The sequence below is a fragment of the Pan paniscus genome, chromosome 20, assembly GCF_029289425.2.
Source record: "Pan paniscus chromosome 20, NHGRI_mPanPan1-v2.0_pri, whole genome shotgun sequence".
In the NCBI taxonomy this organism is placed as follows: Eukaryota; Metazoa; Chordata; class Mammalia; order Primates; family Hominidae; genus Pan; species Pan paniscus.
The window spans coordinates 48,373,080-48,401,010 of record NC_073269.2 but is presented as its reverse complement, the minus strand read 5'-3'; the positions used below and the strand labels follow the sequence as shown (position 1 = coordinate 48,401,010).

General features: G+C 61.6%; 2 protein-coding genes across 20 annotated transcripts in view; both read right to left on the bottom strand.

The window, feature by feature from the left end:
• Window positions 1-27,931, bottom strand: part of LOC100976543 (CEA cell adhesion molecule 6) — a 910,921-nt gene that overhangs the window by 375,229 nt on the left and 507,761 nt on the right. The gene's annotated exons all lie outside the window — the stretch shown is intronic.
• Window positions 277-27,628, bottom strand: CIC (capicua transcriptional repressor). Of its 19 annotated transcripts, none has more exons than XM_014342693.4 (21): window positions 27,479-27,628; window positions 21,499-24,302; window positions 9,149-9,298; window positions 8,829-9,063; window positions 8,620-8,749; window positions 8,342-8,524; window positions 8,094-8,259; window positions 6,978-7,180; window positions 6,662-6,887; window positions 6,117-6,220; window positions 4,606-5,839; window positions 4,327-4,514; window positions 3,866-3,987; window positions 3,607-3,773; window positions 3,214-3,507; window positions 2,792-3,117; window positions 2,237-2,481; window positions 1,984-2,138; window positions 1,769-1,900; window positions 1,338-1,469; window positions 277-1,249 (listed from the first exon to the last, which is right to left on the bottom strand). In XM_014342693.4, exons 2-21 carry the CDS (start codon window positions 24,290-24,292, stop codon window positions 882-884), a joined length of 7,554 nt encoding a protein of 2,517 aa, XP_014198179.2. In that variant the 5' UTR covers window positions 24,293-24,302; window positions 27,479-27,628; the 3' UTR covers window positions 277-881. The 19 variants fall into 19 exon arrangements, with proteins under 19 accessions (XP_014198179.2, XP_034801955.1, XP_054959657.1 ...); XM_034946064.3 differs by lacking the exon at window positions 27,479-27,628 and adding an exon at window positions 26,692-26,845 and having other exon boundaries at window positions 1,775-1,900; XM_055103682.2 differs by lacking the exon at window positions 27,479-27,628 and adding an exon at window positions 26,692-26,845 and having other exon boundaries at window positions 1,775-1,900; window positions 1,984-2,135.

The following is a 27,931-nucleotide window of genomic DNA, read 5'->3' as shown; positions in this document are numbered from 1 at the left end:
TTGCCTCAGGCCTTCCCCAAACTCACGCAGTCCAATGGCTGAGAACAGGGCTAGCAGGCATTGAGGCTCCCGGAGCGCACAGGCTCCTAAACTGGAGAGGGGCCATCTGGTCCACAGCAAGTCAGGGACCTGGCCTATGGGGTTCCTCTGAAGTTGGGGGCAGTGGTACTGGAATTGTTGCCCCCACCTCATGGAAAGCCTACCGCTCCATGACAACTCAGGACAGGACTGGTACAACCAACAGCCCTCCCTTTTAAGAGCCTGCAGCCACACAGGTGTGTTAAACAGCTTTAATCTCGCTCATTGCGGCTTCTCGGCACAGTAAGAAATATTGCACATGATCAACATGTTTTGTTCTGGGGAAGGGGGCAAGGGCAGGGGGAATCACCTTCTTAGAAAGTACAACCCAAGTTGGGAGGGCAGAGGGGGTGAGGAGAAAACCCTCCCCGTGCCTGTGGCAAAGTGCAGGAGCCCCCACCCCCAAACTAACCTGAGTCCAGCCCCTCTGGGGAAAAAAGGGGTGCATGAACTCCCCCTATTCCACAGGCGCCTCCCTGTGGCCCAAGGCCCGCACCACCCTCCAGCTTGCAGCCCTCACAGGAGCCATTTTGCATAAAGTGAAAAGCTCTGAAGGTCACACGCTCCAGGTTATGTACAGGGGCTTGGAGGAGGGAGACTGCCCCTGCAGCCCCTCAGCTGCCCCCGAGCACCGGGAGGGAGCTTCGAGGGAAGGGGGTATTTACAAGAGGAGCAGGCCTCATTCCGCCCCAAACTGGAGAGGACGAAATGGCTTTACCCGGGAGGAGATAACCTTCCTGCCCCCACATACTGTCCATGTCCTGAGGGGGTACTATAAGTCCTGGCATCTTCTCAGGGGTCCCTCACCTGCCTGTGGCAGCTGTGGAGGGACCTGGGGGTGGGGGGGAGGGCTGGGGAGCCCCCTCCCAGCCAGGCTGTCCAGGTCCCGACTCTGGGGGTGGAGGCAGTGGCGGGGCAGCCTGGGCCGTGCCAGAGTCCGAGCTGGGTGAGGTGGGGTCAGGGCCCCCTGCGGGGCTGGGAGTGGGGGCAGGGGCAGCAGCAGTGCCAGTGGGGGGCGGTACAGGGAGAGGAGCCTCAGCTCCAGGGGGCTGCTCCGTGGGAGTGGCAGCCTGCATGATCTTCTGGCGCACCTCACGGATCTTCAACTGCAGACAAACCTTGGAGGGAAAGATGTCTGCATAGCGGGCCTGGAAGGCGGCTGTGGCCTGGGCTGGAGATAGAAAAACGGTGGGGAGCACAGGATGACATGTACAGATAAGTCCCACCCGAGTGACCCCAAGACTCCGAGATAGGCTCACCTGACGGGAAGAAGCCATGGTCCTGAAAGAGCTGCATGACCAGGGCCCGGCGCTGGTCTAGGGTGCGCCGCAGGGAGGAGTATGGCACCTTGTCATACTCTAGCTCCCCAAGCACGTCCTCGGCTTCTGTACCTGTGCAGGGCACAGGCAGCATGGCAAGGCTGCAGCAGCGGCAGGGCCTTCCTGCCACCGTCTGAGTGCCCACCCAAGCCCTCACTGCATTCTATTTCACAGGGGAGTCAGAGAGGGGTCCTGCCCACAGTCACAGGGCAACCTAGGGGTCTGCCAGACTCCAGAACCCACCACTGACAGGCTGTGCTTCCTCCCAGCCTGGATGGACCCACCCTACCTCTCTCACTCTCTAACCGCCTTCCAGAGACCCACTCCTCTTGCAGGTCCCCAGGCCCCCAAAGTTCTGCCCACCACGGCACCTGTACGGTCAAAGGTGAAGATGTCCCCCTCGCACTTGGCACTCTTGGGGGTGTTGGGCTCCGAGCTGCAGCTGGAGCGTCTTCTCATCTTGCGCTTGGGCGAGGTGGGGTCCTCGGGTGCTGAATCCAGGTCTGGCCAAACAGAAGCAGACTCAGTGCAGGTGGCCCCAGTCTGCCCTCCACCTAAGGACCCTGGGTGCCCAATGCTCGCCTACCCGTGGAGTTCTTCCTCTTCTTGCGGTAAGAGCCCAGGATGGCCCGGGGTGAGGTGGCCAGAGACTGCAGGGTGGGGGAGGGCAGCACCTCCTCAGGCCGAAACTCAGGCAACTCAGCAAAGCGCTCTTCGAAGTCCACTTCTGACAGGACCCTGCTGGAGGGCCGGCAGGGTCACCTCCCCCGCCTCAGCCTGCAGCTGCTCCCACTCCCGCCACCCTAACACGCTCCACCAAGGCCCCAGCCCATGCTCACTTGTCCACAGAGTCAAAGGTCTTCTTCAGGGGCGGGGGCCGCACCTTCACCTTCTTGCCAGTACCAGCCGCCTCCTTGCGCTCCGGGGTGTCCCCGGCTGCCCGCCCACTGCTGCTCTCGCTGCTGCCGCCAGGGGCTACGGCTGGAGCTGGGGCCGGGCTGGGAGGAGTGGGAGGCTCCCCACGATTCTCCAGGCCCTGCCCAGGGACGCGCCAGTCTGAAGATGAGCTGGGGAATTTGCTGGCCTGGGGTGGAGATGGGCAGGGAGATGGCGAACACTGAGCTCAGACTCTGGGGCAAAGGCCAGAAACAAAGAGTTGGATCTGAGCCCGCCCAGCAGACCCCTTGAGAAGGCTGTCACACGGCCTCAGGAAGGCCAAGACAGGGGCCTCAGATGGGAGAGGAGACAACACAGGCAGGCAGAAGGGACAGAGGGGACCCTTTAACCTGAGAGACACACAGGCATGGAAAGAAGAGTAGGACAGAAAAGCAAAGACGTCAATGGAGAGGCACAGCCAAGTGGCAGTGGGAGCCCCACGGCCTGCAGGCGCTCACCATGGTCTCAGGGCCCTTGGCGCTGGTCCGCTCCTCAGCAGGTGGGGGCAGTGGGGGGCTGCTCCGGGCCGTGGGAGTCCAGGTCTCTGGCAGGGGTGGAGGGGCTGGTGGTGTGGGCTGCCCCTCAAGCTCAGACTCTAGGGCAGTTGGCTCTCGGACTGGGCCAGGCTCCAGAGGCTGCCGGGGTGCAGGGCCAGGCCGCCCAGAGGCACCTGCCTCAAAGGACCCCACGGGAATGCTGGCGATGGCTGCCTTCACTTTCTGGGGGGCCTTCGGGCTGGGCCGCTGGGCCTTGGGGGCCACTAAGCTGTAGGTCATGGAACCTGCTAGTGGGGAGAAAATTGTTTGCTGAGCCAGGCCTGACTGGAGCCCATCCCCTGGGTCCCCCAACTCACTCTGCTCTGGGTTGATCTGACACCTACCTGTGGCACTGGGGAAAGGGCTAGTCGGGGCTGGGGTGGCAGTGGCAGGGGCTGGCGGGCCCTTGGGCAGAATGGTGGCTGCAGGTGGGGTTGTGCTGGTGGCCACAGTGTAGACCAGGCTTGGGGGGGCCTGGGATGGCTGGGCCAGGGGTGCTGAGGAGGTGGGTGCAGGGCTGCCAGAGTAAAACGCTGTTATGACAGGACCTCCGGGGGCTGCACAGGCAGGCGGCAGCTGGGGACTGGGCACAGGTGACACGCCCACCTGACCGGGAGCCAGCAGTGGGGCTTGGCCTGCTGAAAGACAGAGAAGGAGAAGCAGGAGACCAAGTTAGGGCCCGGAATGCCTCAGCCCCACCCTGGGTCCCCAGCACTGCCTGCCAGGCCGCCCCTCACCTGAGAGCAGGGGCTGCACGAAGGCGGGGCCGCTGGGCCCCAGCGAGGTGAAGCCTAGAGCTACAGAGCTCGTGGGCCCGTACGAGGTGACTGTTCCAGCCTGGCTGGACGCAGGGCTGGTACCCAGGGGCAGCGTGTGCCCGCCCGCTGACTGCACATAGGTGATTCTGCCGCAGGAGAGGAAATGGGGAGGAGTGAGGTAAGCCGGCCCCGCCCCACCCCTTCCCTGGCCTCTGAGTATGGGCTCAGCTGCAATTACCTGGTGGAGGAGGGCAACAGGACCTTCTGAGGCTGAGAGGTGGGTCCAGGGAGTGTGGCTGGGCTCAGGGGCGGCACCAGGCCGCTGGGTGTGCTCACAGGCACCGGGGTCAGCTGGATGATCTGTGGAGAAGGGCACCCATAGGCCAGGGTGAGCTGTGGCCCCAGACTGGGGCAGGGGAAGACCAAGACCTCAAGTGGGACTCTAAGCAAAAGCAAGGAACACAGAACTTGGGGTGAGAACAGGATGGGCAAGATGACAGTGAGAGGTGGGGACACAGAGAAGGAGGAGGGTACAGACACTGAGGACTTGAGAGAGTCAGGATGCACAGAGACATCACGGAAGATGGCAAGACAGAGAACCAGATACATGGAGAAGGAGAAAAGACTGAAAAAAAGACAAAGAAATGATGGGGTACAGGAGCCAACATCCAGCAGGTAGAGAGAAAGGCAGGCCCTCACCTTGCTGGGGGGCTGGGCACCATTCTGCACAGGTACTGAGAAGGGCGGGCTCACCAGTGGCAGCGGCTGGCCGGCCCCTCCACCCCGCACTGACATGCTAGGGGCGGCCAGAGGCACTAGGACCTTCCCAGGCAGCAGCTGGGCTGAGCCACCCGGGGGCGGGGCCTGCACGGGAGAAACTGACTGGGCTGGAAGTTAAGAGGCAAGAAAGGAAAAGGTTACAAGGGAGCCAAACAGGACTATGGCCCCTCTCCTAGTGCTGCCCGGCCCAGGTCTCACCTTTGGGGGGTGGGGCGGAGGGTACAGACTGCAGGATGGGGATGCCAGGAGTGGGTGCAGTGGCGGCCAGGACTTTGCCGTTGGTGGAAGTGCCCGGTGGGAGGGTGAAACGGATGCTGGTGGTGGGTGCAGGGCCGCTGGGAGCCGCTGCCTTGGTCCCAGGGGCTGGTGCTGGGGCAGGTGCCACCTGAAGCTGCTGGGGCAGCGTGGGCAGGATGTACTGTACCTGGGTGATTCCCCCAGCCTTGCCCAGGGCACCTGGTTGCAGGATGCCCAGGGGTACTGGCCCATTGGGGCCACTCCCAGCACCTGCTCCTGAGCCCGCAGTGGTCCCACCACCAGGGGCCCCCTGGGCAATGAACTGGACAGCAGGGGGCGCAGGGGCCCCATACCCCGGGGTGCCCACCAGTAGGTTAGTGACAGTGGCAGGCGCCTTCCCCACAGTGCCCAGCAGGGGTCCAGCCACCAAGTGTGGGGCTGGTGAGGTGGCTGCTGCCGACTTCTTGTCCGAATACACTAAGCTGACACCCAGCGGGGAGCCCCCAGGCACCCGAGACCCAGTGCCCATTTCAGTCCTGGCACCTGCTGTGTCATTTGGAGACGCCTCAGCCCGGCCAGAGGTGGGGAAGGGCTTAGAGGCGATGGGCACAGGAGTGCTGCTGACAGGCCGCACCACATTGGTGACCATGGTGGCGGCAGGACGGGACAGGGGAGCTGCTGGGGCCCCGTAGGCCAGTGATGGGGCGGGGGCGGAGGGCACTCTGGCTCCACCGCCCTCTTGCTCCTCCTTGTTTGGGGGCAGCACCAGTGTCTGCAGGATGTTTCCTCCTCCGCTGGGAGGGGCCGCGATGACTGAGGGGCCTGGTGGCTCCAGGCCACCCACACTTTCAGGTCTCTTGCGCCGGAAGGTGGCAGGATCCGTTGGGAGGAACCGGGTTGCCTTGGAAGGTGTCGCTGGACCCCCAGCCCCAGGGGGTGGGGGCCGTAGGGGGCCCGCTGTGCTGCCCTGACCAGACTCCTGGGCCTTGAAGGTTCCTGAGCCCAGTGAGAAGGAGGTGGCTGCCGAGGCTGAGGAGGAAGCAGGCGAGGACGCAGAGGAGGATGGGGCGGAACCATAGCCTTTGCCAAAGGCTACAGGAGGATCCGGGGGCCCTGGGGGCTCAGGGTCCAGTGGGGGGCGGCAGTGGGTAAAGGAGGAACGGATCACAGGTGAAAACACCTTCCGACCAAAGCCCTGCATGAAAGGAAGGGAGACACCCCAGGTCAGGACACTCCGACACCTCGATAGCAGCCCCCTAGCCATGCCCATCCAGCCTGTCAGCCAGGCCAGCCTAGGGCTGCACCCCTGCCAGCTGAAGGCCTCAATTCATCCTATGACCCAACTCCCCACGGGGCAAGCAGCTTGCCCTCTCTGGACCTTAATCTCCCCCTCTCTCAAGCCCGGGAGAAACAGACATTCCCATGGCTTAGGAGGGAGTGTGATGGGACAGCACCGTGACCCAAGCCCTCACCTTGTTGCCCTCTGGGTCCTCCCCAGAGCTGTCCCCACTCTCGCTGTCGGTCACCCGCTCCTTGCACTTGAGATCAATGTCAGTGGTGCCGAAGCCATCGTCAGCTGAGGGAGTGGAGGGAACAGTATGGGGAGGGGGCTAGATGCAAGGGGACCCAGGAGAAACAGTCTGGAGCCTGGATCTCAGCTCTGCTCCAAACCGGCAGGGAGTGCTGTCCAGGAAGGCTACTCCTCAGCCCAGGGCTGTGCCCACATGCCCAGTGCCCACTGCCCAGTGCAGGAGCCTATGAGCCTGCAGGACAGAGCACCTAACACTGCACCTGAAGATCTGGTCATGCCCCCTGTCCTCCAGATTTCCTGCAGGGCTGGGGGCTTCCTGAGGGCAGGGCTGGGTTTACTCGGCAGGGCCTGAACTGGCCACATGCAACCATAAACCAAGTGGAAAAGAAAACAAAGGGGCCTAGGGGCCTGGATCCAAGTTCTGCCCACCCTCTGAGCCTTGGCCTGCTGGGTCCTGGGCAAGATTCTGGGCCCTGCAATGCTCACCAATGACATCATCATCCCCTTCCTCCTCACAGATGACCATGCGCTCCTCATCACTCGTCATGTCCTCACTGGCCGCACGCTGAGAACGAGAAGCTCGGGTGGGCAGCAGCGGGGGCCGCCCAGTGGCCGCCAAGGCACCTCCCTCACCAGGGGCTGCAAAGGGTCCTGGAGCTCCATACTGGGTAGAAGGCTTTGGGCCAGAGTATGATGCAGGGCCAGACACCATCTGCAGGATAGGTGGCAGAGAGGGTTCAGCGGGGCTGCTGCCCTGGACAGGTTCCCTGCCCACCCCCACTAGGGGGCCTGCACCCCAGACCTGCGTCAGTTCCTGTAGCGCCTGACTGTCTACTTCTCCGCCGTCCAGGCTGTGTACCCCACTGTGGGAGAAAGCTCGGGGCCGGGCTGAGCCAGGTCCCCCAACTGTGTGTAGCCGTTCTGCCCCACAGGAGCTGCTCCCCGGAGCCTTGGTGTCTGAGCTCAGGAGTGTCTGGGCTGCAACGGACAGGAGCTCAGAGGATACTGTAAAGTAGAGAGTGGCGCTATGACAGTCAGTAAGCCTGTCACCAGCACCTAGACTGGCCCAACAACCCATAGATATTTCTAGGTACTAGGCAGAAGCAGGCTGGAATTTCTGGGCCACTTGGTGAAAAAAAAAAAACCACCACCCACCACCAGTCCAGCATCTCCTTCCTGCTGATTCCTGCCCTCTGGGGTTGCAGCAGGCCCATTCCCTGGGGGGCAGCCCTCCTGAAAGTAAGGAGGCCTGGAGAGAGGTTCATGTGGTGCTGGCTAGCCAACCGCTGGCCTGAGCCTCGGTTCCCTCATCTCAAAGAGGAAGTAACTAGTGTCCCCACTCTCATAGAAGTGCATATCCATAGCAACTATCCATCTAACCTCACAGAACTGCCATACCCATAGGCTCACTCCAAAAATGTGCCCCAGAACACCGCCAGGCACACCAGACACCCTCAGTAAGTGGAAGCAGCCCATCAGGGGTGTTTGCGAGCTGCAGTGGCTCCAACTATGGTGCTGGGGGCCGGCCGAACTGGGGTTTACATTCTGGCTCTGTCATTTGCTTGTTTATGGCTTTAAGCAAGTGATTTTGCCTCTCTGAACCTCAGTTTCTTCTTCTAGAAATAGAATGGGGTTTTGCAGACTACAGCTTATATTCCCTGTAGTGCCAGGCACATAGTAAACACTCGTTAAACAACAGTTGATAACGAGATTGCTGTTTGGGAATCTTAGTATCTGTGTGGATCTCCCTGGCTCCGTCACATGAATCAACTGCCGGTTCCTTTACAGATAAGGGTCGCCAAATTAAAGCGATAGAGCAGAGAGGAGCTGCTGGGGCAGGGGAGGAGCAAGCAAGGGGGTAGCTGGTGGCTCTCAGGGAGGGAGGTGGCAGGGTGGGAGAGCCAAGGGGCTGACTAACCCCCAGGGGCAGCAGCAGTGCCCGTCTCCGACATGCTCCGCTCCCGCGTCTCCTTGTGCCCTCCTGCCAGCCCCAGGCTCGTGGGCTTGGCCTCTGAGCTGGACTTCTTTCGGTCCTTGTTGCACCACTTCCAATCTGGGTGGGCCTTGAAGTGGGCCTCCTTCACCTGGCAGGAGAGGGCAGGGCAACCCTTCACTCACCCACCCCACCAGAAGAAGCTGGGAGGAGCCAAGAGGCAACAGCGTTACCTGGAAGGCCAGGTCGTGGTACTTCTGCTTCTCCTTGGGCCCCAGGGCATACCACCACTCGCCCAGGATCTTGCTGACGGTCCGGTTGTCCTGGTTGGGATGACGCTGGTGGACCAGGGCCCGGTGCCGCTTGCTGAAGATCATGAAGGCATTCATGGGCCGCCGGATGTGGTCCTTCTCCCGCTGCATTAAACACAGCCCAGAGCGGGACAGTTAGGACCTGGCAGACAGGTGTGGGTGGCCACGGGGTGAGCACGGGACAGGCAGGGATAAAGTACCTTGTTGGGGCTGCGTCCATCCTTCTCAGAAGATGAGTCCCGTTCCTTGGGTAGGGCACTGAGGGACTGGGTCCGACGTTTTCCGGGCGGTAGAGGCAACTGGATCTCAGGAGACATGATGGAGAGGAAGCTGCGGCGGGGCAGCAGGGACAGTGAGGGCCATGTCTCTGGCCATCCCACCCCCAAGTCCCAGGCCTCAGGGAACTCACGCATCATCATGGTCACTCTCTGTCTCACTGTCCAGCCGGGGCTCTCCTGGGGGGCCGGAGGCCTCCTCCTCCGTGGTGGGAGGCGGACCCTTACCAGATTCCACCACCCCCAAAGGGTGTGGGGGTCCGGGTCCTGGGCTCTCAGGGCATGTGGCTCCAGGGGGCCGCCCAGGGTCAGCACTCCCTGTCCCACCTGGTGGCCGTTCATGAGCAACAGCTGCCGACTCAGCAGGTTCTGGGGACACAGAGGTAGATCAGAGGGCTCCTAGGCCACCTGGACCCCACACCCTTGCCTCCCCCCAGTCCCCCTCAGCCCTCACCTTTGCTCTGGTTGGAGGCCACTGGGTGGCTGGCAGGTTGCTGGGCCTCGCTCGGCTGCACGGAGGGGTCAGGCTGGCTGGGTGCCAGGAAGGGGACTAAGGAGTGCCAAGGGAACACAGCCACAGAGCGAGGTTCCACATTCGTCCACACTGTGGAAAGGAGCCAGGTGAGCTGTGCAGCAGGAGAGCCTGGCCCCAACCCCAACTCAAGCTCTTCCCCACCCTCGATGAGGTAGCCCCACCCCTTTTGTCTACCCCCCACCCCCAACACCAGAGCCTCTTGGACTCGTCCATGCAACGTCACTCAGGAAAAACTCCTCCCTGAAAGGTTTCTAGATTTATAAAAAAGAAAACAGAAGCAGGGAAGGGAAATAGTACTCACGCCCCACTCCTCCCCCCACCAATCTCCACCAGCCCTGCCACCAGGGACCAGGCCAGAGGAATGATTTGCTCCTGCCACAAACCAGGTCATGCTTGGCTGCCATCCCACACTCCCAAGGCCCCAGACCTCTACGGGCTGGGACCCCCACCCCCGTCATGCCACATTCCCAACAGCCCAGTCGCCACCCAACACAGCCTCTCACCTTGGCCTCATGCTCTCTTTCCCTTTCCTGAGGCATACGGCCCCACGTCCCCTCCCCTCCAACTCTCCGTTCACTATGCACAGGCTGTGGGGTCTCTTACAACTGTGGTGTGGGAGAGGTCCTGCTCCTTGCCTTCCTCCCCCACCACAAACACAGAGTGCCAGACCTGCCCTTCCTGGCTGGGCACAGGTGGCTCCAGCAGCTCTCTCCTTTGCCCCCACAAAGACAATGCACCATCCAGAAATCGGCCTCCCAGCCTCCCTTCCCCATCAGCCCCTCGGCTTATCTGTAGTCCAGGGTCCAGTCCCCTTGCCCAAAACAGGGGAGGGTGTGGTAAACTCCTTGGAAGAAAAACCACGGACAATGGGCCAGAAGAGAGAATTGTAACAAGTCTCTACCCAGAGAGGGCACAAGTGCCAGGTGTTTCCTTGAGGATATGCACAGGAAGATGCTTCCTCACCAAGAGGCTGGTCCCAGGGGTCCAACCTTCAGCCCCAAGAGGTGGGTGGTGGAAGAGCAAGCCCTAGGCTGGGACCTACCCCTGGCTGGACTTTTGGGGCGGGCCTAGGATACCAGTGGGCTTCCCCTCACACTGCCTGGCTCCCTGGGGGAAGTGGAACCAGCAGAGGAGAGAGGCCCCTGCTTGGGGAAGATGAAGAAGGGAGGAGGGAACCGCCCTAGCCCTGCTCTCCATCATTCCAGGCCTTCCCTTGATCCAGATCAACCTGACCTGAGGTGACCTCCCCATGCCTTCAGAAGTCTGGACAGTGGGGAGCTCTGTGCGAGGCACTGGCCTCGAGACCTGATTCTGTGAGGGGCTGACAAAGGAAAAAGTAGACCTCAAGAAACAAGGGACTGGGATCACGAAGACAGCACTGAAGAGCACTCAAGACTACGATGACCCTGTCCCTTACCCCTGAAAACCCGCTGGGCCCTCCAACCCCATATAAAAGCCTCCAGGGACTTAGACCTGTGCCTCTCTTTGCAAAGATCTTTCCCATCAAGGCCTCCTCTTTTCTGGGGGGTGGGGAAAAGGGACCCAGCAGACAATGGAGGGCAGTCCTTTGGTCCTGCTCCCTCCTGAACCCCTCCCCAGTGCACAACCCTCCAGGTTCTTAGGTGTCGCGCTCTCTGCAAACTACACCACACACACTGCAGGCTGTCACTCTGATCTCAGCTAACAGTGCCTCACTCGCTTCCTGAGCCCTGTCCTTAGCCCCACTACCCAATCCAAGCCTCCTCCCCTAGGACCAGCAGGTCTCGTGCTGTTCCTATTCTACCCCATGCTCCAGAGCCAGTTACTCTGCACCCCTCACCTTTCTATTACAGCGGACCTGTGCCATCCCATCACTTTAACATCACAGCTGTCCCCAGATACGCCCCACTCCGCTACACTCCCACCTGCCATCACTAACCACTCGGCCCGGCCGAGCTCCGTAACTTTCCCCGTCATCCCTTTACTCTGCTTCTACTGTTCTCTCCCCTACTATACCCCCACCACCGTTACTCCGCACTTAGCACCCCGACACCTTGACCCCTGCAGTCCCAGGGCCCAGGCGCTACTGACCGAACATGCCGAGGCCACGGGAGGCCGCGCTGGACGCGGGCATCAGGGGCCTGTGGGCCGAATACATGGTCCGGCGCAGGGGGGACCCGGCAGGGGCTCGCACCTCCTCAGCGGCCGACGCCGCTCCGCCCGCAGCCCGCTCCTCGGCCGTCGCCGCTTGGGCCCGGGGGGAGCGGGAGGCCGTCGCCGCATGCCCCCCCCCCCGCCGCCCCCCTCCGGCCGCCCCACGCGGGGGTCTCCGCCGGGCGCGCCTGCGCACAGCGCCGCCTGCCTCCCGCCGCCCGGGGGGCGGGGGAGGTCAGCGCGCACCGGCCCCGCCCCGCCCCCCGGCGCGCGCGGGGGCCGTCACGGGGCGCGCGGCACGGGGGCCATCGGCACCGCCCCCTCCCTCTCCCTCCTCCCTCGCGGAGTCCGGCGGGCGGGGCAGGCGGGGCAGGCGGGGCGGGGCGCGGCGCGCGTGCGCGGGGGCGGCCCCCTCCCTTCCCCGCTCGCTGGCTCGCTCGCTCCCTCCCTCCCTCGCAGCTCCGGCGGGTAACGGCTCTGGCCCCGCGCGTCCCGGCTGCCGGCGCCGCCGCCCCGCCTTTCCGGGCCCCGGGCCCGAGGCTCAGCGCCGGGTCGACCTCCGGCCCCGGGCGGGCAGACGGACCAGCGTGCGTGCGTCCGTGCGCTCCGAGCGAGCCCCGCGCCGAACCACCGCCGCCTCCCCGCCCCGCCACTACTACGCGCTCCCCTCCCCCCGCCGCGCCTCCCCCCGCCCCTTCCCCGCTTCCCCCGCGGCCTTCCGCGCAAGCCCGGCCCCCCGCGCGTGAGCCCATTGGCTGCCGCCGCCGCGCGCGGGTCAGGCCCCGCCGCGCCCGCCCCCATTGGCCGCCCCGGGGGAACGTCAGTCATATGCAAATAAGGGCAGGGCGGGGCGGGCTCCGGTTGGCCCCGAGCCGGCCGGGGGCGGGGCCGCGGTAGGAGGGTGGCAGGGAGGGCGCACTGCAGTAAAGGCACCGAGCCAGGGGGGCGGTTCGGGGCGCCGCGCTGCGGAGGTCTCTGGGTTGTGCGTGGTGCTGTTGTGTGTCCAGTCCGCGCGAGGAACACGCTCACGCGCGGCTCGGCCCGCCTCCCGCACACCCGCCTGGGCGCGCCTGGCCCCGCTGGGCAGACAAACTGCGCGTAGGGCTGGGCGAGGCATCCTGAGCCCTCACCTACTCACACTCACACTCCTCACAGACATAGACACACTTTCGTGACACACCCATTATCTCCTACACACCCCACGGGCACATATGCCCTCTGTCTTACACCCACGCTGTCACACCTCACATACCTGCTCACACAGATGTACAACCTCACACGCTCACGGTCCATCGCTCCCCACCCACCATCGTGCATAACCCATCCTGTTCACATCACCCATCTCATCCATGCCCTGTCACACATGCCTCGCCAACCCGCATCCTCATCACACCCCCACCAGCCCACATGAATCATGCAAACAGACAACATGTCAAACAGGAGGAACTCAGCATAGCCCTGCTTGTCCACTACACACACTCCACACCCCTCCCACACAACCACACACTCCTCCGTCACACACACAGCCTTCCTAGCACTCACAAAGCGCCTCCTATCCCCAGTGCACACTCAGCTCTCACAGACACCATCATACCGACCCCACCCTCTATATAATCCTACCCTAATGGGTGCTACCTGCTTCAGTACCCAGGCCCATCAGGTATACAGAGCTCAGTGGCCACCGCCATCATTCAGCCACCCACCCTGACACTCATTGGCCACTCTGGACCCTCTGTCTAGCAGTATAAGGCAGGGAACCACAGAGCACACCATGGCTGGCCCCACCACACTACTCTGCCAGCCACCCACTAACCCCGCCCCCCCCCCCCCCCCAGAAAAAAAGGGCCAGGAAGAAAGGAAACTAACACTTACTGGGGCTGCTGTGTGCTGGGAGCTTGTATGTATTATCTGGTTCACTGAATCCTCACAGCCACCTAGGGAAGTATGCTTTATTACACCCATTGTTCAGGTGAGAAAATGAGCCTCAGAGATTGAATAAACTGTGGCAAGATCATGCAGTCAAGATGTACCAGCCCAGAGCTCTAACTCAAGTGCTGTTTCCATTACTCAAGGCTTAACCTCAGGGTGGACCCAGGGAGGGAACTCCAAACAGAGGCTGGGGAATATAGTTAGACAATGATACAGAGCCACGTGGACCACAGAAAGGTGAGGGGGCTCACACAAAGACACAGGCAAGGATGTGGAGCCCATCTGGCAGAGACCCAGAGGCCGTGGATCACCCAAGAGGGGCCCTGGAGCCATACCCAGTAAAGGCACAGGACTGGAGTCACACACTTGGGCACGTAAAGGTTGCACAGGCTCAGATGGACCAAGACTGGGCTCTTACACAGGTTGGATGGTCAACAGGAGCAGACGAGCCCTTTCCCCAACCTGCCTCATCCACTGACAGAGCTGAAGGAATGGAGAGGGGGCAAAAACTGGGTAACCTGAGCCCAAAAGGGAAGGGAAGGTCTGTAGCCCTCTGACCTCCAGAGACTGCAGGGCCAGACACTTGGCTGTGAGCCTGGAGGGGCAACCAGAGGGACTATTAGGTGACTGCCCCCTCCTTCCTATGCAGCCCCAGACTCAGACCCTCCATTACCTCACTGCCCCAGGGACTGCAATGTGAGGCACGAATTGAGGCTGAAATCAATGTGGCCCGCTATCTCCCCACCACTGCCCCCACCACTGCCCCCTCCTCTCCCCACCGGTGAGTGAGTCACCTACTGGCAACTTAACCCCTTCTCTACTGCAATGCAGTCCAAGGACAGAGCTCAGAGGAGCTCTGCCCCCCAGATCCCCCACTTCTGTTGGTTGAGAAAAAGAGCCAGGCATGGCACAGGAGGGAAAGAGGGCCCCACACATCTGGGAGGGGTGCACATCTGGTAGAATACACAGTGCCCACGGAGGAGAGATGGGAAGAGGCCCCGTCCGGGGCAGGGTACAACCAAGTGGGGGCCTAGCCTGGCAGGGAGGGGCGGGAATCCGGGCGGGAAGGGCCCCCCTGCCCTGGGCGCTGGGCCAGCCCTATACTTAGCTTCTATTGTTCAGGGTGGAGGAACCCTGGGTGGGGGTGGATTAGGAGCAGAGGGGAGGGAGCAGGTCCTATCCCTGGACAGCTCCCTCTCTCTTGCCATCCCCAACCCTAACTGGGGCCTCCCTAGTTGGAAAAAGGTACTGAGCAGGACTGTGATGGCAGCCACCCCCTGCACCAACCCCTAACCAACTCCACAGAAGGACTGCCCCTAAACAGCCCCCACTGTGCCACCACACCCAGGCCTGGGGACAGGGAACCCAGACGAAGACATCAACAGCCACCCGGGCGGGCGGTACAGGCTGAGGCCTGCCCAGAGGCCTGGGGCGAGCAGCCAGGGATGCTGACAGACTGAGGGACAGGCAGACGCGCACTCTAAACTCATGGGGCCCATTTATTGAGCCCGCGAGGCACCGCACCCCTGCCGGCCGCCTGCGGCTCCCCACCCTGCTCTCCAGGCCCGGGTCCCCGCCTCAGCTCACCACCCCGGTGTCCCCAGCTCCCCTCACCCGCTTTCCACATACACACCCACCCACCCACCCCGGGCGGCGTCGGCGACGGCCAGGGTTGCCTGGGGAACGAGCCCAGGATTGGGCTGGCGCGGCTCGGCAAGGATGGGGGGCTAAAAATAGCGCCGGGGTGAGTCAGTGTGAGTGGGGCTGGGGTAGGCAGGGGGACCAGGAGGAAAAGAGAGACTGGGGAGAGTGTGTGGGGGATGGTCCCCAGGGATTGGGAGATGGGTGGGATGCGGGGGTGGGGGAGTTGAGAGACGTGGGTTTGGGGAAGGGAAGGTGCGGGGGCGGGAAAGGGGTGTACAGGCGCTTGGGCTGGGAGGGTTGGTCGGCGCGGGCTGAGGGAGGCGCCAAGGCCCGAGCAGAGGAGGGGGCGCCGCCCTGCGTTCCCCTCCCCTCCCCGCGCTCACGAGATTTTCCACTCGCCGCCTGGCCCCCAGCCAACCCCCGGCAGGCCCCACAAAGCCGCTTTGTGCAGGGAGGGCGGACGGGTGCCCGGCCGGCCTGACACCCACGCGGGCCGCGGCGGGGCGCCGGCCAGCTGGCACCCGAGCTGTCTGCGGTGGGAGGGAGGGTCCCCCACCCAGCCCGAGGACGCGGCAGCGCAGGGGTTAATCGCTCAGGGGCGGAGAAGCAGGTCTCGGCCAATCAGCGGTCAGCAGGCGAGACGGCAGCCAATGAGAAGGACGGAGGCCCGACACAGGAGGTCTGCACCCGGGGGCGCGCGGGAACCCACACCCCTAGGTGCCAGCGGGGGCTGGGCGCGGCCCTCGCTGGGTGCCAGTCCGCTTCTACACAGCCCCCGGAGCACCCGGTTTCCCCGACTACTTCGCAAGAAACAGGCTCAGAGGGGGGATAGCATCTTGCAGCCGCGAGGTGGCACGGCCGGGATTTGAACCCAAATCTATCTGGCTTCACAATCAGCTTTTCCGCCGAAATAGGGGGACGGGAGTTCCCTGCCCGGGCCCTCGTGGGGAGCGGGAACAGGGGATAGGGTGGGGGTGGAGGAGGCGGCGCGGCGGGCTAGGGTCCAGCCTCCTGCGGTGCAGCCGCTGCCGCCGGTGGTAATGGGAGCCAGACGCCGTCGCCGCCGCTAATGCGCCTCCCTCCCGGCCACTAATGGAGCCATTAATACCCGGGCACCGGGGGCTCCGGGACGTACCCCCCAACCCCCTCTGCCGCGCATGCGTGCGCCTGCTGTCCCGCCGCCGCCTGCCGCCAGGAGGCAGCCTGACGCCTCGCAGCTCCTGGTGCTGGGGGCTGCTAAGCTGGGGGAGCTGGGGTCTCTTCTACAGTTACCAAGACTCACTCCTGCACCTTCACAAGCTCTTCCTCCTCTCCTCCTCTTCCCCAAGCCATCTTCTTCCCAACTCCTGCCTTTCCAGGGCGGTCTCCAGGGGTCTCTGACACCTAGATCCAACATTTTCCCTCCCCTGCTCTAAATGCCTTCTTGACTCTTTACTGGCCCGCGTAGAGCCCCAGCTTCTCAGCCTGGCATTCAAGCTGGGCCTGTCGTCCACGGCACCCTTCTGCTAAGCCTGGACTCTGATGTCAGCTCCAGCCTCAACTAGCCACTCGGAGTTCATGCACTTTCACTCCTCCTGGTCTTTGCTCATGCAGCTGTTTCAGGTGGAATTGCCTTTTCCTTTCTTTGACTATTCTGAAATCTACTCATTCCTCATACTTCAGCTCAAATGTCACCTCCAATGAGAAACCTACCTGATCCTCCCTTATCAGCCCCCATGAACCACTGAGTTGTCCCTGCCCCCTGGCTTCTCCAGACTCAGTACCTCCCTGGGCTCATCCTTGCCTGTGCCTGCATCCACATCTGCCTTCCTCACCCACTTGCCCCAGGACTGCTCAGCCCTGGGCCTGGCAGAGGGATGAGGAGGGAGCTGGCTCCTGCTGGTGGAGATAGGGTTCACTGTTTGAAACAAAATGGAAATTATGGTGGGCAGTACCTGGATCTGGGGAGTCAGGAGACCCAGGCTTAACCCCTTTGGCCCCTCTTTTTCCCCACCTGCCCAAGCATAGTTGGTGGGTACTGCCTCGTCTCTGAGGCCCTACCCATTGGGGTGCACTATATCTGGGACTCCTTTCAATGAAGCTGGCATCAAATGAAAGGCAAGGGGTAACGGGGGAGGTAGGATGACCTGGGTCATGCCCTCTGGCAGGTGGGTGGGCACTGAAGGTTCTTTCCTGCCTCCCCCTACAGCCGGATCTCCTAGCTTGGTCCATACAGCCCCCGCTTTCCTGCCTGTCTTGGGAACAGGTGCTTGGATGGTGGATGGGTCTGCAGGATGGATCTCAGCACTTCTCAGCAGATTTCAGGGACAGTAGTAGGCAGTTAATTTGTCAAAGAGCATGAGGGGGCTCCCTGGCCTGGACAACCTCCCAACACTCCCCAAGAAAGAAGTAGGAGACCTGGTGCTTGGCAACTGCCCACTGTCTTAAAAGAACAGAACACCTGATATGCACAGGGTGGGGCTGGGAGGCTGGCATGGGGGCAGCAAGTCCATCTCAAGAGTGGGAGTAGGAGGGCCAAAGAGAGGCCAAGGCTGGCTCCGAGACACAGGATGCCAGCTGGCAGCCAAAACAGAAAGAGGGTGGGCTGAAAGCTCAGACAAGGACTGAAGTCCAGAGAGGGACAAACCCAGGAAGGCACAGGGAGCCCCCAGACTCAAAGAAGAGTCAGACAGACAGAGGTCCAAAGAGAGACACACGTATAGACCTAGAAATAAGAGACCAGAGAGATATAGGAGCCAAGGATAAGACAGACAGACAGAGCCAGACCGCCAGACAGAGGCCCAGGAGAAGGAGCAACGCCTGTCAACAAGGGGAAGCCAGGCAGGAAGCTGGGAGCTGGGAGGGAGGCCATACCAGGAATGGGGCTGAGACATCTGGCCTCCTGGACTGGGGCTGCAGGCCCTGGGGCGGGATCCTCTCCTGGGGAGCAGGCGGGAAGATTCAGAGGGAGGTGGCAACGGCAGCTGGCTGGCCATGCCATGCACAGAATGTGGAGAATGCCAGCCGCCTGCCCCAGCAAGTCCCCCAGCGGAAGCAAATGCCTGGCTGGGGGCAGGAGCAGGCAGGCTGCCCTGGGCCGCCCCCTCACACCTGCTGCCCTCTGATGGAGGGTCAGGCCCTGGCATGGGCCAGCAGAAGGGACCAGGCCTGCAACCTCACTATACCACTGAACACGGTCTGCCCTATCTGGGCCCCATGGGGAGAAGGCTCCAAGCTGCCTACCTCCCAAGGGCTTAGGGAGGCCTCTGGGAGAAGAATGAAAGGGCCGGCTGTTCAGGAACCTGAAGGCAGCCTGGATACCTCAGCATGGGTGTTGTTAGGGAGGCGCTCCTCAGAACTGCCAGGATAGGCACTGGACAAGTTATGACAACCAGGTGGCCCCCAGCAAGGGGCCTCCCTTCTCTGATCCTCAGTCTACCCCTGGACAACAGGCCTGGCAATCTACTTCACAGCATCAGGCGGAGCTGATGAAAACGGCCCCAAGCCCGGGGTTAGGCACACAGTCTTCGCTCAGTAGAGTAGGTATTATTGTTATCATTGTTATTATTGAAAGTGCTTAAGGGCCTGGGATCTGGAGCCGCACAGTCTGAGTTCAAATCCTGGCTCTTGACAGCTCGGTGTGGTGACTCAAGCCTGTAATCCCAGCACTTTGGGAGGCCAAGGTAGGAGGACCACCTGAGGTCAGGAGTTGAAGACCAGCCTGGCCAACATGGTGAAACCTCGGCTCTACTAAAAATACAAAAATTAGCCGGGCGTGGTGGCACACTCCTGTAATCCCAGCTACTCGGGAGGCTGAGGCGGGAGAATCGCTTGAACCCAGGAGGCAGAGGTTGCAATGAACCAAGATTGCGCTACTGCACTGCAGCCTGGGTGACAGAGCCAGACTCTGTCTCAAAATCCTGGCTCTCTCTCTTCCTAGCTGGAGGACCCGGGCAAGTCACTTAGCCTTTCAGGCTACGGTTTCCTCCTCTGTCCAATGGAACTAATAATCATGGTACTAGCCTGGGGCATTGTGAGGATTCAGGGAGTAAAGGCTCAGCAGGACTCATTGAAGTGTGCCAGGCACGTGCATCACCAGTGCTGCTCGGTGAGTTATTATTACTGCCACTTTTGGTAGTGAGAGTCCCACAGTCTAGAGGTTGGGAGATGACTCAAGGCTCTCATCCTGCCCCTCACTGGCTGGCTGGCCTCAATCAAGACTCTCCATTTGTCAGGGCCTCACTTTTCCTCATCTGGAAAATGGTAACAAGAGCCCTGCTGGGCCTACTCTGGTAAGCCTCAGCATCCCCTGCACCAGAGCCATTCCTCCCCACACAGCAGGAGTGGCCACATGAGACAATGCTGTAGGGGCCATGTTGGGGGTTGTGGGCATATGGGGGGGTGAAGGGTAGGGGAGTGGTTAGAGACCCTCTGATTTAGTTTCTTCATTGCCTAAGGACAGAAATCCCTGCTGTGAAATTTTGCTTGTACCACCTATAACAACAAATGTAAAAAATGTTGGTGTCAGGGTGAAACACACAGCTCACAGCCTCAGTTCTGTATATGAACATCAGGGACAGGCATAACCCGTGTCCCTGTGCCCTGTCCCTCGGGACTGGCCTGGGCTGGAGCCCCAAAAGGGAAGGGCCAGGCCAGTGCTCCTTCCTGAAAGGGCTCTTGCCCCAAGCCCAAGCCATAGCGGCTCCTACCCACATCCACACCCAGCCTCCTTCCTCCCTGGTCTCCCTGCTTCTGGCCTCAGAGACTCAAACACACCCTCTATGGTGCAGCAGTGGTTGAATCTGCTCAAAACCTTCCATGACTCCCTAGTACCCTCAGGATACAGTTCATAATGATCTTACTTAAGGGTCCTCTCTGATCTGACCCTTGCTCACCGATCCAGCCACACATCCCCAACACTCACCTGCCATCTAGAGCCTTTGACTTTCCAGATTCAACATCTTACAAATATCTGCTTTTGCCTTAAGGCCTTTGCACAAACTCTTTCCTCTGCTTGAAGATCCTTCCTGCCTACCCTGCCGGGCTCACATCTGCACACCCTTCAGGTTTCAGTTCATAGGCATCTGGCCCTTCTTCCAAGAAGCCTTCTCTGACTTCTCAGGCTGGACAGTCATCTTCGCTGGGCTCCCACGGCCTCCTGGCTTCCTCCACCCCATCCCTGACCACCCCAGACTGTTACTGTCTAGGGAGAGGTCTGTCTTTTCCAGAGGCTGTGAGCCCTGTGTAAGTAGGGCTGTGTCCTCAGCACCATCCAGCACAGGGCCAGGCACAGCACAGGGCCAGGCCCTGAATCAACAGTAGATTAATAAATAAATAAAAATAAATAAGGCCAGGTGCAGTGGCTCACACCTGTAATCCCAGCATTTTGGGAGGCCAAGACAGGAAGACTGCTTGAGCCCAGGAATTCGAGACCAGCCTGGGCAATACAGCGAGACCCCATCTCTATAAAAATAAAAAAATACATACATAAATAAACAAATAAGAAAGAAATGCTAGGAAGGAGCTTTCGACAGGTCTGTCACCCTCTCTGTGTTGCTCCTACAAGGCCCAGCCTAGCCTGGGTCCGTGGCTGTTCAGCACCATCTCAGAAATGCCATTCTTCCACCCCCAGCCTCAGCTCTCCAGCCACCCTGGCCTTCCCTCTTCCCCTCCTAGGCTGTGCTCCTTCCGGCCTCGGGGCTGTCCCATCGCCCTCCTCCCAGGAGGCTCTTCCACCCCACGGTTGCAGGTTCCCACTCATCCTTTAACTCCTGGCTTACACGCCCTGTCCTCAGGGCAGCCAGGCTAGATTCACACCTGGAGAAGTGCCCAGCACACCCCCGCTGCCTTCCATGGCCATGCCTGTGATGTTTACTGGACACAGTGGTAAAGATGAGGGCTCCAGTCCTGGTCCTGCCACCTCCTGGGAAGGACCTGTTAGAGCCTCCATCTGCCCATCTGTAATCCAGCACTATGACCACGTGGTCACGGGCCAGCCTGCCTGGGTTTGAGGGCTGCTCCAGGATTTACTAGCCATGTAACCGTGGACAAATTATGACCCTTGCCTTAGTTTCCTCTAAAGAAGCATAATCATAGCACTTTCCTGTTAGGGTGGTTGTGAAGATAAAATGAGCTAATATTTGAAAAGGGTCTTTAGAACAGGTAGTAAGTGCTCTATGAGGTGGATGTGAAAATTTGGCAAGCTCACCTACATGCAGTGCTTACCATGGCAATGCCCTCGCCCAGTCCCCCAAGACATGGAAGCTGTTGCCACAATTATCATTCTCTTATCCCATCAGCTCCATGGAGACCTGACTCAGTCTGCACTCAAGAAAGGTTTGCTGACTGATAGACCTCTTGAGACCACGTTCTCTGACAGGAGGCCTCTGGAAACGGTGCCTTGAGCCTTAAAAGTCCAATCCCTTTCCTGACATGTGAATTCCAACTGCAACATCTGTGCAGAGAGGAGGCCGGCCTCCCCTTGAAGCCCTCCCAAGGTGAGGAGCTCACCTCTCAAGAGTTCAGCTTGCAAGAGGCCCTCTAGGAGGTGAGCCTGGCGCAGCCCATCCACTTCCACCTCTTACCTGTTCCAGGCCGGCCCATGATGACTTCCTTCTTGGGGGCAGGGTGGCTGGTATAGCTGCTGGGCACCAAAACAGGCAACAGGGCAGCAGGTGAGGGGTGGAAGGCCACAGGCTGAAAGGGTGAAGAAGCCAGGCCAAAGGTGGGCATCGGCTGGGCCACGGCAGTTGGTGCAGCTGGAGGCACGGTGATGGGCACGGGGGCTGGCAGAGGTGGGGGCAGGCCAGGCTTCCCACTGGCCACCCCAGGGGGCACTGGGGTTTCACGGCAGCCCCGCCCAGGTCCCCCAGCCCGCACCTCACCAGCAGTGCCCACCTCCCCAGGGAATTTGGAGGGCAGTGGCACATCAGGGTTGCGGACAATAACAGGTGAGTCCCGCTGCACAGCAGGCACCCTGCGCACAGAGGGCCCTGGATCCGAGGTCAGGCCGGCAGGGGGTGGCAACAGCAGCAATGGTGAGGGCTGGCGGGAGCGAGAGAAGGGCACAGCAGGGGACACGGCCCGGAAGCCAGCCGGCGTGGAGGGTGTAGGTGTGTGGGACACTGAGTCCACACCAGAGTCTAAGCTGTCACTCTTGGGAAAGTCTGGGGCGGCTCCTCCACCCCCTGCGCCAGGGGCCCCCAAGGCCCCTGGATGCGGCAACAGCTCTGTCTTCCGTCGCCCAGGGCTGATGGGCACGGTGAAGGTCAGGTTGGTCTGGAAGGTGGGTAGGATTCCAGAGGAGTGGCGCTCTCGGGGGGCAGGTGGCGGTGGGTGGGGGCCCAGGTCTGGTGGCGTCAGCACGCCTGCCTTAGGGGTGCTGGCGCTCAGGTGGCGACTGCGGACTGCAGTGCGCTGGATGACTGGCGAGGCATTGATGGGGCTAAAGTTGGCAGGGCGGAAGCCGAAGAGTGGCGAGGGTGAGGGTGACGGGGCTGGTGAGAAGGGCGATTGAGTGGAGACGGGTGAGAAGGAGGGCGTGCCTGAGCGCGAGCTGCCCAGCGACACCAGCATCACGGCCGCCTCACACTCGTCGAACTCAAAGCGTGACAAGTCAGCAGGGGCCACCAGGCGTGGCCGTGAGTCTCCACGAGCCGCCACACTGCTGGCCTCACTGTCCCTCGACGTCTCATCACCCCAGTCAAACTCCGTGCTGCCCTCACGGGCTGCCACGGCCGCGGGCCGGCCCGCCCCGCCAGGCCCACTGTCTGCCAGGCCTTCCATCTCTTTGGTTCGCATGGACAGGTGGCGTGAGCAGTAGCCTCGCCGCTGTGACTCCTTCATGCAGCCATCTCGTGAGCACAGCCGGCGCCACTGCTTGCCGTTGAACTTCTTTCGTATTCCGCTGGGTGTGCAGACCACATCGCCCTTCTTGTACTTCTGCTGGGCGGCTGTCAGTGGCGTGCGGGCCCGGGCTGCCGGTGCTGTCCCCTTTTCCAGGGAGGCCACGCTGCTGCTGCGGCTGCCGCCCTGGCTCCCCTCCTGGCAGGGCGAGGGCTGCTCGCCAGGGCGGCCGGGGCCCACAAAGGCTGGAGACTTGGGTGGTGGTGACAGGAGCTGGGGTGGGGGCAGTGGGAGCAGGGCTGGGGTACCCAGGGCTGGAGGGTGCTTCTCCTCGCCCTCCTCACAGTGAGTACCCAGGTTGCCACCAAAGCTGATCTTAGAGACCTCAGCGTCCTCGGGCTGTTTGGGGTCCAGGGCAGCAGGGCAGGGTGGCAGGGTGGCCCCAGGCTCTGCCTGCTCTTCCTCAGGGCCTGTAGGGGGCTTCCTCAGCATGGTCTCAGGTTCCCAGGGGGGGCGCAGCAGGCGTAGGCTGGAGCGGGCCACCCACACAGCCTCCTCTGGCTCACGGTGCAGTGGCTGTGGGGGCTGCGGGAGGCTGCCTGGTGGGCCTGGCTGTGAGCTGGGGCCAGGGCTGAGACGGACCTTGTAGGCAGCTGGCTTGGTGGCCACCTCCACCACCACACCTTCCCGGTAGGCAGCCACGCCGGGCTCCACACAGGTACAGACAGCTGTGCCCACCACCAGGGCACCTGGTGGGGGTGTGGCATCCAAAACTACATCCACACCAGCGCCTGGCACCCCCTCATAGAAAGTCAGGGCTCGGTCACCAGGGAACTGCACGCCCAGGTCCTGGCTTCGGCGCACCTGGCGCACCACAGCCGGCAGGAAGAGGCCGTCACCACGCCGAGCCAGCACCCGCTGGGACCGCAGCTGCCGCAGGTCATAGCTGCCACTGGTGCTGCCAGGGGGCCAAGGGCCTGGACCACAAGCCTCAGCCGGCTCATCCTCCAGGTCCGCCGAGTGCTCGCTGGCTGTGTCAGTGGAGGAGGAACGAGTGGAGGTGGGTGGCCGTGGAGGCACCCCCAGGCCACTGGCCTCCTCAGGGGTCCGCACCCGCTCTTCAGGGGCCCCAGCCACCCCACTGCTGCCAGCTCCGTGCTCCTCCACATACTTCTTCTTGGGCGCTCGAGACTTGAACGTGGCTGTCTTGCGGCTGAGTGAGGGCTCCCAGCGGCCTGCCTCCCCATCCCCTTTGGGGTCCTCTGCTGGGCCTGGAGCCGGGTCGCCAGGGTGCAGCTCCAGTGGAGGACCTTCAGCCCCAGGGCCCCGCTCAGCCTCCTCCTCCTCCCCTTCCTCAGCCTCTTCGGGCCCGGGCTGTGGTTGCGGCTGCTGTGCCTCGTCGTCCTCCTCCTCTGGCTTGTCACCCTCCCCAGCCCCTCGCCGCCTCAGAGCCTTGGCCCTGGTGGCTGGGGGGGACTTGCTGCCACTGCCAGGACCTGAAAGGCCAGTGCATGCCTTCTTCATTGGCTTCATTTTTGTCCACCTGCAGGGTGGGAGAGCGGAGGATTACGCGGAGCAACTCAGGAACCCCCCCAGAGCCAGTGTACCCTAAGATTTCCCACTTGCTGAGTCTACTGTCTCCATCCCACCATCCCCAAGGCCTCCTCTCTGGCTGCTGTCAACTCATGTGATACCTCAGTCAGCACCAGGCACAGGTGAGCACCTGAGTCCCCTGAGTATACACACTCTGGCTCCTTGGGGAACAGACACCTGCTGGCTCTGCAAAGGACACAGAGCACATGCTCTGAACGCCCCAAGGGGACATCAAAAGCACTAACAGTTCACACCTATGGAGCACTCCCTGTGTCCTGAACTCCATGCTAAGCTTGCCTTTATTAACCTGTTTCATCCTCACAACAGCCCTAAAAGCAGGTGCTACTATCGGCCTCATTTCACACCTGAGGAAACTGAGCCACAAAAAGATGAGGCAACTTGTCCAAGATCATCCAGGTGGGAAACAGCAGTGCTAGGGTCTGAACCCAGGCTCTCTGGCTCCAGAGTCCGTGCTCCTGACCATTTCAGTGTGCTGCCTGTCACATGATCCAGAGGGCACATTTACTCGCACTGTCACCATGCAGAGAGTACATGCACTCAGACACACACACATGCACAAGTACCAAGTCACAAAAAGGGTGGTGACTGAGCTGTGATATGAGCCTTTCTCCACCCCCCCACCCTCCCTCTGCCCCTCTGGGCGGCCTGGCATGGCCAGGCACTGTGGGAAGAGGTGGGCAGCTGAGAGTCCCGAGGGACGGCTGCCCACTCTGCTCTGCACCCTAGGGCTGCCAGGTACAGCCATCTCCCCAGATCCTGGCAGGGAGCAGGCAGGGGCATGTCTGGGGCAAGAGCTCATACCCAGCACTGCCACGGGGCCGTGCATGAGCACACGCACGCGCACAAACACACACACGCACAGAAGCACGCACACGTCATCACACAGTGGGACACAGAGCTACACCCCAGGGTTTCTCTGTCCCACTGGATGGGAGCCTGCTCCTCCCCCCACAGCACCCAGCGTGATACCCGCAAGCCCAGCCCCCGTCTTCTTGCCTGCATGCATCCCCGCCCTGGCTGGGCTGGCTCTGGCAGGGTGGCTGAGTCGGCTAGCCCCCCGCAGGCCCCCAAATATGCCCTCCAACTCCAAGTGGGGATAGGTGGGATAAGGTCAAAGAAAGCAGGACAAGCCCAACAGGCCAACCTCACCCACTTCCTGAACAGTCATTACTGCCCGCCCCCTTTCGAGCTGCCCTGAGAAAAGAAAAGGGGAAAAAACTTTACTCTGAAGTGACTAAGAGAACCTGAGAGGCCAAAACAGAGGCCTCTAGGAGGGTTGGGGGACCCAGAACCATAAGCCAAACACAATGAGAGGCAACCCCGACTCAGTCTTCCAGCTACTGGGGGACCCTTGACCTCATGCTCTCTCACTAGGGGCCTGCTCCTCCTGTGGACCCTGGAGTCCCAGGCCTGCCCTTTCTTGGGCCAATCCTGGGGTCCTCACAGGCAGAGCCTGGAGGGCGTCCCGGGGCTGGCACCCAAATGCCCAGAAGTTGGGCAGCCATCACCACCTAATACCCGCTGACCCACTAGACTACCATGTTGGGGACTGAGATCTGGCTCCAGTTTTTTCCAAGCACAAACCTTTGCATACCCCACCCAGGGCCTACAACTATGCCGCCTGGCCCCCCTAGACCTTGCTGCCTGGCCCAGCCTCTCTTCGCCCCAGAGCTGCTTTCTTTCCCCTAGGGCCTACTCTCTTCCTGTCCACCCTGTCTGAATAACTCCCACCCAAGCCCCGGGGGCCCTCACCTTCCTCAGATCTGAGTAGTAACTCCCGGAGCCCAGGCCAGCCCAGGCCCTGGCTCTTTGGGGTCTCATACCCTCTGTTCCCATTAGCCCTCCTGGCACCAGCTTCTCTGACACTCTCTCTCCCATCCTGTCACTACCTCTATCTCTACCTCTCGGTTAAAACGCCCTAGGCCCCCTCCTGTCACCCCCTCCTTGTCACCCCCATTTATCTCTGTCACCTATTCCTCCCAGTCACTGTCCTGTCAGCCATCTCCGGACCTGTCACCTTCTCTCCCCATCACCTCTCCTTGTCACACTCTCCAACTCTGTCCCCTCTCTCTCCCTGTCACCCTGATCTAGTCCTGTCACCCCTCCATTCCTGTTACCCTTCTTTGCCCACCACCCCCTCCCCCAGTTACCCTTTTTCTGTCAAACCCCCACCACTTCCTCCACTCCCTCCTCCCTTCCCACCATTCCGCCCACCCCTTTCCCCCTGTACCCCCTCCCCGTCCCTGCCACCTGTCCCCTCTCGGCCCCCAGCCCCCCGGACCCCCCTTTCCTGTGTCAGCCCTGGCCCCGCCCCTCACCTTGGGCTCGGCGGGGTTTCGGGGCGGGGGGCCGTGGCCCCGGCTCGGTCCGGTCCGGTCCCTCCCCGCCCCCCCTCCGGCTCTCCCTCTCGATTCTCCCTTTTTTTTTTACTCCAACACACAAAATGGTGAATGGACCTGCAACAGCTGGAGCAGCCAGCCAATCAGCGATCACAACCCCGCTGACCGGCGCCAGCCTAGACCAATAGATATCCGCAGACTGGTCGGCTCCGCCTCTCGACGACGAGCGACGCTCGCGGCGACCAATTGGGCCCATCGGGCAGCGCTAGGGGGCGGGGCCAAAGTCCAAGACCGGCCTCCCTCCGGGACCGACACCAACCTGAGCCTACGACTGCCTGATCTGCCTAGGGCCCTACCCTACAACAAGTGAAGGACACCAGCCGTGTCCAATTGCAGGCCGTCTTAGTTCCAAATGACAAATACAGTACCCAGTCGCCATGCAGCCTAGGCCGGAACCCAGCCTCTGTGAGGGACAGTAGCCAATGAAATGAAAGGAGGAGGGGCTAAGGGACAGGTTGTCCAATGAACGGAGGTAGAAGGCGTGGCCCGAACGTTTGTTGACCGGCTAGTCGCAGTTCCTGCTGGGAATCGTAGTCTTCTCACGTCTTCGGCCCATAGCCGACAGTACAAGGCAGACTACAACTCCCATGTGACAGAGTGCTTGGAGCACCAAAGAAACCCGGCGAGGAGAAAAAGTCGAAAAGGGCAGTTCGTCGTGAGTCTCACTGGACGCCAGGAGTATCTTAGACCCAGGGCCCCGACTCACCCGTATTCCTGGCTCTGGCGTCGCCGGTGGCTCCTCTCAGTGGCAGCGGTAGCGGCACGAGGGGGAGGTGCAAGGAGCAGCCAACCGCCACCCGCGAGCCCCGCAGCCAATCAGCAGCGGCCGGGGCGGTGCAATGACCTCACCGGTTCTACTCTCTTACCCCTCCCCCACGTGGTTGTTGCTGCCGGTAGACGGAGTAGGGAAGTTTGGATTGGGGGAGGGGAGGAGAACCAGTGATGTCACCTTTCCCCTTCTTGATTGGCTGCCGGGTGGCCGGGACTACGACCAATTGACGGTCTCGAAAAGTCTGGCGCGGCCCCGCGGAAAGCCCTGTTGCCACCGGGAGGGGAGAGAACGCGCGCTTGTGGGGTGTCGCGCGCTGCAGTATAGGCAACGCGCGCGGCCTGGGGCCCGGGGGACAGGTCACCTCCTCCAAGAGTTTGACATTTAGGA